Source organism: Chaetodon trifascialis, chromosome 12, assembly GCF_039877785.1.
Source record: "Chaetodon trifascialis isolate fChaTrf1 chromosome 12, fChaTrf1.hap1, whole genome shotgun sequence".
NCBI classification, from domain to species: domain Eukaryota; kingdom Metazoa; phylum Chordata; class Actinopteri; order Chaetodontiformes; family Chaetodontidae; genus Chaetodon; species Chaetodon trifascialis.
Window position 1 is genome coordinate 21,400,727 of NC_092067.1, and position 9,405 is coordinate 21,410,131.

At 42.8% G+C, this 9,405-nt stretch overlaps 1 protein-coding gene across 2 annotated transcripts in view; it reads left to right on the forward strand.

Annotated features, from left to right (window-relative positions):
- LOC139339939 (neuropilin-2-like) overlaps window positions 1–8,243 on the forward strand; it is a 91,598-nt gene extending 83,355 nt beyond the window's left edge. For both annotated transcript variants that reach the window (XM_070975403.1, XM_070975404.1), the window contains 2 exons: window positions 3,065–3,127; window positions 4,335–8,243. In XM_070975403.1, coding sequence (XP_070831504.1) covers window positions 3,065–3,127; window positions 4,335–4,663 — 392 coding nt within the window. In that variant the 3' untranslated portion in view covers window positions 4,664–8,243. The remainder of the gene's footprint in view (window positions 1–3,064; window positions 3,128–4,334) is intronic.
- Window positions 8,244–9,405: the final 1,162 nt, after the last annotated feature.

Genomic DNA, 9,405 nt, shown 5'->3' on the forward strand with positions numbered 1-9,405 from the left:
CTCTTACTCCAAGAGGAGGGCTAACAGGGAGGCAGGTTGGGGTTTGGATTGAAGGAGGGAGAGAAGTGAAGGAGGAGGGCAGGTTGTTTCAAACACAAGAGCAGATGAAAGAAGTCTTTTGGCAGAATAGACAGTGTGATGGAGACACACATTACAAGCAGGGCGCTCGCTGTCTAACAAACACAAACCGTGTTAGCAAAGAGTCCGGATTTCCAACAAATTCAGCCATTTAAATCATTGTTTCACGCATGTTTAAAATCCACTCTGCAGCCTGAGTATTCTTCTTCTCCGTGCTCGGGTATCCATCCCCTCTCCCTTCCATTTCAATCGACTCATGTATGATTTACACGTTATATGACGCATTGTAGCAGCCTCGTGCTGTAACCCAATCAATGCGGGTCCGAAATTCAAATAGAGGAATGATATATGACTGTATTTATGTTGTGCTGCCAGTGCACTTTTCTTTTTCCTTCTCCCTCTCCGTCAAACTTTCTGCAAGATTTGGAAAATGTGTTGGCGTCTTTTCATGCGGCGCTTTTAAATCAAGCTTCCCTCACTTCCCGCTCCCTTCTCCATCACAGACTACTTTGAAGCCCTTTAATATTTCTAATTAGTTAATGGAGCTGATTGCATTCATAAAACCCTGCAGTAAGCACTTCTAGCCCTCAGGCCATCTCTGTATTTTTTCCCTTCTGCCTCCTCCTCTGTTTCCTGGAGAAATATTACGAGTGAAAGCACTCTAACAGGTCCTCAGGCCCCCACTGGAACAGCGTATGGTGCCAAAGAGCCATCCATGTCTTTGCCTGTATGAAAAAAGCCCCTTTTTATTCTTCTCTTTGCTAATTGGACAGTGGAGATAAAATGGGGCTATGGGGAGTTTTAATCTCCTTTCAGATCCGCATGATGATTCTTCTCAGGATCCTAGCCTGAGGGCGTTAAGCCAGGATCATTAGAAAGTGTTCAACAGTCGTCCAAAGAGCGTCCGAGTTTTTTCATCATGCTTCTTTTGCCGTCTCTGCGTCAGTGATTTAATGTTTTGTCAAGGCCTTTAGTGGTTTCAGTTGACTGTGAGAAAGGAGACTTTAGAGCCTGGAGGGTCTGTTGTGAGAGCTTACATTTACACAATCAGCGGTCAGAAGAGACGACTGGTTAGATGCGTTCATGTGCATGTATGAAGCATAGTCTTACACGAAGGGTACATTTCAGGAAAAAGTAATGAATTTACAGTGTGACTACTGGGATCAGCCGTGTTTAGCTCAGCAGGTATCTGTTGTTTCAGGTCTTACTGCCTACTGTTGTTTTGTTTTGTAGGATGGGTAAGACTTCTGCCAACATTATTTGAAGTCATGCAGCCTCACTCTGGAGTTTGCATGCTTTGGGATGTCTGTGGTCGGTCAGATATTTTCACCTGTTTGCTCCCACTTTTCACTTTTCGCCCTCAGTTTTCAGTGATGTGAAATCACACGTTTTAGGGGTAAAGTACAACCACATGTTGAGTTTATGGAAAATCTGCTTTGATGATGTCGTTTTGATCAAATGAAGCTCTGTTGTTGTTGCTGTTTGATCTCTTTAATACTTTCATTCTTTTTATTAATCAGAAGGATTTTTTTCCTGATCGTTCTGAACCGCGGCCTAAGCAAGGGATGAATCCGAATGGCCTTTAAATCAAACTGTGACTAGTTTAGACTGAACAAAAGCAGCCTCGAGGTGGGGAACTGCTTAAAGGTTCATCCCTGGCTTCAGCCACACCGCTGTTTCATTTACTGTGCACTTTCTCTGCCTCTGTGAAGGAAAGACCCTCAACTTTATGATTGTCTCTTTTGGCTTGGATGTCACTGTCATGCACTTCAAGAAAATTAAGTATTGAACAACAGAGAAACATACAAAGCCAACGGAGGCTCCGATACTCGCAATCAAATAATTAAGTAAGCAAATTCTGCACAGTGGAGTTCACTCATTTAGCATCGGACTTGTAAGTCGATGAATTATTTGAACTGAAGTCGAATTGAGTTCATTTCTCTTGTTTATGCTTAAGTTGGGTTTGGAAGTCAATTTTGGGTCAGTTTTAAATAAAACATCTTTAATTTCAAGGAAGTTACCTCATATTTCCTCCACATGCAAACACCTCTGTGTCGCAGACAGCCAGGATTTATTCAAAACTATTAAAATCTTACTGCTATTTACAGACCGGAGAGTGTTGGAAGTTGGTAAAGGCTGTTTTTAGAAGGTATAACCTGGATGTTATAATTGTCTCGTCGAAAAATTACCTTATCTAACTGAGGAAATGAGGCTCTGTATCTTTTTTCATATCTACTAAATTAGTTTTTCACCTCTTGTCTTTTGAATATCTAATCCAGTTTCACTTCATAATGTGTTTTTGGTTCCTTTGCCACAGCAATAAATGATTATCAGCTGCCCAGATATTGCTCTTTTTTTCTGAGGACTGTAATATCAATTTCCTTGAATAAAACTGAACTGAAGCAGAATTGAGCTTCCAAACCCTTCAAAGCCTTGCACTTCGGCCTGCCTCAGAAATATAATGTGGTATTTTAGCTTGTTGAATTTCATGGTCTTGGAATAAAAAGAAAATATATTGTGGAGAATGTGAAGGTAATAAAAGTGATATTTTTCTATGAAACTGTTTTGTGTCTTTTTCTTTTTCCCACAGTTCCCCTTCTCTCCTCCCTCTCTGTCTACTCATTCTCACATCTCTTGAATCTCTGTTTTCATTTCTAAGCAGATGATGCTTATCACATAATGAAACTTGCAGGCTTTATGCAGGCGGTCTGGGTGAAACGTTTAGGAACCCCGGATGCTGTTGTCTCTTGATAGACTGAGCGCACAACAAAACGGAGGTTAAATCCCCGTTAAATCGGAGATCTGTTGCCTGATCTCTTCGGAAAGTTTAAACAAAATCACTCTTGGAGCTGTTTGTGTGGTTTGATTTCCATCTACAAATGCAGCTTGTGTGCTGACAACATAAGAGATGGAGTGATGCTATCGCAGCGTGTTGAGGACCGGACGGCTGAGATTTATACTGTTGTTCTCTCTGTCGTCCTAACAGAACCCAGGCCCATGGATTTCGGAAAAGATCCTATTGTCAACCACAAGCCACCCATCGATGGAGGTGAGGTTTGAATTCTCCTCTTCAGCTCTCCTCTCCTCTCCGCCTGAGGCTATACTGGCTGTTTTACAAGGCTCCCCCAAAAGAGTAGTGAAATAGCTCTTTAAGCAGAGGCATGCTTGTGGCTCTTCGTTTTACTTGTGGTTCCACAAGAAGAAAGCCTGTGGCAACAGTGGCAGGCAATCTCTGGTGTGTGTGTGTGTGTGGTGTGTATAGACAGGGGCAGAGAGTGTGTGAGAGCTTTCAAAAGTGTGTGTGTCAGTGTGTGCATGCGGGCATGGAAGTGTGTGTTTCCTCTCCTCCTCTTTCATATTCTGTGGCAGACAAAGTGAGACAGACAGCTTCCTCCTGGGCACTTAGAAAACATCTGTCTGTTACAATCACGCTTTGCTTCCTGTGTGTGTGTGTGTGTGTGTGTGTGTGTGTGTGTGTGTGTGTGTGAGCAGTATGAATGTGTGCCCACATGCATGTGCTACTATCCCTTGTTTATCCCAGCCCCTTGACAGATACAAGAAGAGTACTCAGCCTTTTCCTCACTAAACAAGTCTGTTTACTTCTTCCCTGTGTGTGTGTGTGTGTGTGTGTGTGTGTGTGTGTGTGTGTGTGTGTGTGTGTGTGTGTGTGTGTGTGTGTGTGTGTGTGTGTGTGTGTGTGTGTGTGCGCTCCCCCATTAAACACTCTAAATGCAGTACTTAATTGAGGATTGGCTTGTTCATGTGTATACATTCATTAAGTGTATTAGCATGATTGCTTGTGCCAACTAGATGCGCACACTTCAGCTCTTTCACGGCACACACAAAGCACACTGGAGAGCACCTTTAAAGTAATTTCATTTCATGAAGTTTTCCCGTTTTTGAAGTCAATAACAACTGGGGCTGCGGTTAACAGAATTAGCCATAATGTGGCACGTTTGCCTCTGACGCGGTTAAATGAATTTCCCTTACAGGAGACTGTGAGTCTTGAAAGAGCAGCAACACATTTCTTCTCTCACGCATGAAAAACGAAATCTATAAGCAAATAAAATACACCTTTGCCCAGATCAATACACTCAAACACATGGCCACAGGCCTTATTTTGGCTAATGTTAGCTTACTTTATATGCATATTGCTATAGCAAATAGGCTAACGCCTGCAAAACCACTGGTATTGGATGGTTCTTTAATAGAAGTATTCTGTAATGACATATAAAACTTTCCTTTTTTCTCACCAGGGTATGTCTTCCCAGGGTGGCCGTCCTCCTTCTCCACCCCGTCCTCCTCTGATGTGGACCCCCCGTCTGTCACCCTGGTGTCAGAGAAAGACAAGGACAACGCCTGGCTGTACACGCTGGACCCCATCCTCCTCACCATCATCGTGATGAGCTCTCTGGGCGTCCTGCTGGGGGCGGTTTGTGCAGGACTGCTCCTCTACTGCACGTGCTCCTACAGCGGGCTTTCGTCACGCTCCTCCACAACGCTGGAGAACTACAACTTTGAGCTGTACGACGGGATTAAGCATAAAGTGAAGATAAACCAGCAGAGGTGCTGCTCAGAGGCATGAGGAGGACTCTGGAGAACGGCGGGGAGAGACGCGTCCCACCATCCCCTGCTAAAGTCATTTTGTTCTCGGCTTGGACAAAGAAAACACGAAGCACTATCTGTTATTTCAATCCCCAGTGTCCCCTACCTAATATCCTGCTCTGATGTCTAAAGGGGGAACATTCAACCCAGAGTTACCCCACTTACGTGCTATGAGGCCTAAACTGGGGGAACACCTGACCCCAGTCTCCCCTACCTACAGTACCATATCTCCTCCGCCTGCAGGAGAGAGCCTGCTCGATTCTAAAAGCCTGTGAATGAATGAAGGAATGAATAAATGAATATGAATGACAGATCTATCATAGAATATAACCCACCAGCCACTGGAAAGAAGCTAGAGAGGAGACGGACAACAGCACCCATGACAATCTGGACATTTGGACCATAAATGACAGCACAGTCTTGGGTGTTCGGTTAAAATCTTGGATTCTTAATGAAGAGGAGAATTTCATGAACATGTACCCTGACTGGCACTCTGCAGAAGGACATTTGTCCTCATTAACTTGAATTTGAATGTGGCCAATAGAGACGGCATGCAGAAATGAAAAAGTCTCGGCTTCTGACTGTTCGTGAAGGCTTCAGCACCAGTGGACCATTTCACGTGGGTACTTTTGACTGAAATCAACACATATCAAGCGAATGCCTATCCCCCCCCTAAAGAAGTTTAAAAGATATCAGCTCAAATGAATCTAGATTTCTAAAGGCGATGAAGGAAAAGAGGATGAAAAAGGACCTTTTCTTTTTGTTCTGGAAGTTTTAGATATGAGTTCTGTGAGTTTCAGACGTCCATTAGCCCGCCATGTGGCGCCCGCTCGCTCCTTTGTCTGCCCTCGGTCTGCGCTTTGTGAAACCAGTGGCATAGAAGAGTAATGGTGACTGTTTTTGTTTTGTTTTAGACTCGTGTCTACTCGGGAAAAAAAAAAAGGTAAAGAAAAGCCAGCTTCAGTTCGTAGCCGCCCTGTAGAGCTCTTACGCCATTTTTAGACTTTCTTTAGCGTTGTGTTGGACTCCATGGTCTTAACTGTTACTTCAGTCCTTTTCTATTTTGGCACATTTTCCATTACAGATTATCAGTCTTTACAAAGAGTAGAGGAAAGTTAAAGGAAGATGAAGGACAGAAAATCAGAGGTTTATCTAAATCTAACATGCTGTTATGGAGTCGTGCTTTAGATTCAATATTCTAGGGTTTGTCTTTGGTATATATCTATATTTTTTTGCTTTTCAGACTGTATGGTGCCCAAATGATGGACAGACACTGTGTGAACAAAATGTCAGTGATTGTTTTATTGCAACCTATGGATTGCCAAAGAGCTGCGTATGTGCACAGGGGGTCCGAACAAGTGTTAAAAGAAGCCGGTTGGTGGACGGACAGCGAGCGATGCGTCCTCCCGCCTTTTGTCCGCCGGCCTTAGCGTCGCCCCCTGAATGAGGGACGCTCAAAAATGGAAGGAGGAGGAACGACTAGAGGAGGAGAACGGAAATCATACCGTCGACTTTCTTGGACACACAATCGAGCCTTAAGCTAACTACAGTATACGCTGTATCGGAGGACAGCCATCGAGGAGGGCCAGTGCTGCTGGAGAGACTGATGAACGGGAGGAGACACACGCACACATTCACACACACATTCACACACACACAGAAAGATAGACAGGAAGAGAGAGAGAGAGGACGAGAAAAAATCTGGTTATGTTTACACGCAGGAGAAGAAGAAGTCAGAACATCAAAACTAAAACTAGCTTCTACCTCACTGTCAGAAGCCTGGTGAGGCGGCCGGACTTACACACATACTTTAGCTGTTTGATATGAGTTACATTCACATGCCACATTTTGGTTTCAGCTAAATACGTTTTGGTGGAACCTTAAATGCACCCAGTGGAGGATTTTAAACTATTAGGAAAAAGAGGTTTTGTTTTACGGGGAAGGGAACACATTCAGTTCATCTGGACTTCAAAGATGCACACAGTGAGTTTGAATGAGGACGACTGAACGTAAACATTACTTTGTGTGTTTACAGGAAAACTCCAGGGTACCTTTAACGCCTCCCAGAATGCTTTTTTATCAACATATCTGCAGCTTTTTTTACGTTTTTCCCAAAATATGTACACTTGTGGCAACTAAAGCAACTCTAAAGAGTTTTTATGGTCATGGTTAGACAACTTAAGGTTTGTGTGAGGTTGTGGTCATAGTTAAGAAAATGAAAAAATAGGGAATTAACTGCATATGAATAGAAATCATGAGAGCCTGATGCATTATGGGTACATGGCAGCAGACAGTAACCTGACATTTCTTTTCCATGCTTTTGAACTGAACGAGCTTGTTCGAGCTGCGGTCGGGAACATTTAATTAACTTGTCAACACGGTCAGTCAAAGTCTAAAAAAGATCCGTATGAAAAGGTTCATCTCAACAGCTCGTCGGCAGGTGCTTCTCTGCTTGTAAACATATCCAATGAGATGCTCAGCTGACAGGTGGAGAGGACAGGCAGCCGGTAAGATCAACAAAACATGACATGAGACTGCCAGCGGGACAGGAGGACGGTGAGAGAGACACAACGCAGAAGTGAAAACAAAGAGACAAGGAAGCAAAAGGCAGACAGAGAGGACGAGTCAGCCATTCAGAAGTCTTAAAAATGTAATTGGGGGATCAGACCTGTTCTCTCTCGGTCTGCCTTGTATTTGTCTTTCTCGCTCTGCTCGGCTGCAGCAGATGAAGGTCAATCCCAGAAAGTCCTCGTTGTTATTCTCTGAATCTGTCAAATATCCAGGTCAACTTGTTGTCTTCTGGGGGGTAAATTTAAAGAGCAGAAGAGAGGAAAGAAACACTTGTTGTATCTTCGCCTGGAGCCCCCGTCCTCTCGCGTCTTGTCTTTCTCTGTCTTCTCTCCCCGTCTGAGGCCGTGCATGCATACGACCAGGAGGCCTGCCGAGATGAAACTAAGAAAATAAGGGAATTGGAAAAAGGTGTTGAAAGATGGTCAGAGGAGGAGAGACGGAGGGAGGGAAGGACGGAGAGAGAGACGGAGGGTTTTCTGTCCATCTATCTGTTTTCATTGGACTGTTTTCCAAGTGCCTTGGAGCTCTCTTATTATGTCTCTCTATCTCTCTCTCTCTTTCTTTCTCTCTGTCTCTCTCACACACACGTACATGACACAGTAATAACTGATCAGTGAGTACAGAAACACACACACACACACACACACACACACACACACACACACACGCCTCACCTTTTGTCGCTCTCTCTCCTGATTGACTTTAACTCTTTCCTTCTGGAAGTCCAGATAGTATTACCTCTTCTGTCTCGATGGATACACACATATACACACTGACAAACACACACTCACACACAGGCAAATGCACACGACATGAAGACACACACACATTCACTCACACACACACACACACACACACACACACACACACACACACACACACACACGGCACTGGCCAGATAACTCAAACTGTTGTTTGTAGACTTTGTACAGAAAAATTTCTTTTTTAATGTTATTATTATTATTTAATAAAGGCTAAATAACAAGTGATTTGGTTCCTGGTGTTTGTGTTGTTACGGGTGTGTGTTTTACATATGAGTGTTTATTTGTACATTTAAGAGTTACTACAACATTTTCTCACTCACATTTGGCCAGGACGCCTTTTCTTTAGGACGCTAGGCATCCATTCAGTATTATTTGTCGCGGTCAAGCTAACGTAATATGTAGACAAACTCCAGTTAGCAACATCCTGTCACACTTTCAAAAGAAAAATTGCTGAGAATGATAACAAACGTGGTTAACATTATGAAACAACCTCACTTTGGTTAGGTTTAGGCTCAGGTAAAGATCACGTTTGGCTTAAAATAAGCACATTAGTTAATGTACATTAAGTTATTTACATTATGTTGCTTAATTTACAAAAGAAATCAACCTTCACTTTTGTTGTTTCGTGTCATATTGAATGAAGACACTGATCGTTATAGTTTACTGGAAACAAACTCTTGTTGCAGCATTGACAGTTCAGAGATGCTTTTAGTTCTACAAAGAAAAAAACTACAAAAACATGAATGAGCTGCTGATTAGGTGTTTGCATTAGAAATTACATTTTTAAAATTTTCATCATTTTTGTCACATTCAAACCTGGGATTGTCTTTTTTTTTTTTACAACATACAAAACAAAAACACACGCTATCATAACTATTTTTGCATAAAAACATAACGTGTTTGTGAACTACTGAAATACAAAACATGAGGTCGCCAACATGAGGTCGACATTGAGTGAAAAGTCTCGCTATCAGATGCATTGCTTTGAAATTTTGTCCACACACTCGTTTCCTCCTCGGGATGACCTGTAATAACTTTGGTGATGTCTTGACTTTTCACAACGCCATCATCAGGTCAAAACTATAATTGGTCCTTTGGTTTTTGTCCAGATATCTGCAAAACTATTAGCATTCCCATCAGCTTCAGCTGTACTTTGTGTTTAGTGCTATTTAGCTCATGTTAGCATCTTAATATGCTAAACTTTAAACCATAAACCCATTTTAAATAAAACCCCAAATGAGGAACCAGGCCTTTTCCTACTCTGTCTGTCTGTCTGTCTGTCTGTCTGTCTCAGGGGTGCTCTGCTGTTTGTACCCATGAGAGGCCATGAGGGATCAAAGATTCTCTTCATTTAATCGAGCCATGAAAGCTCACTCCTAATTAACAC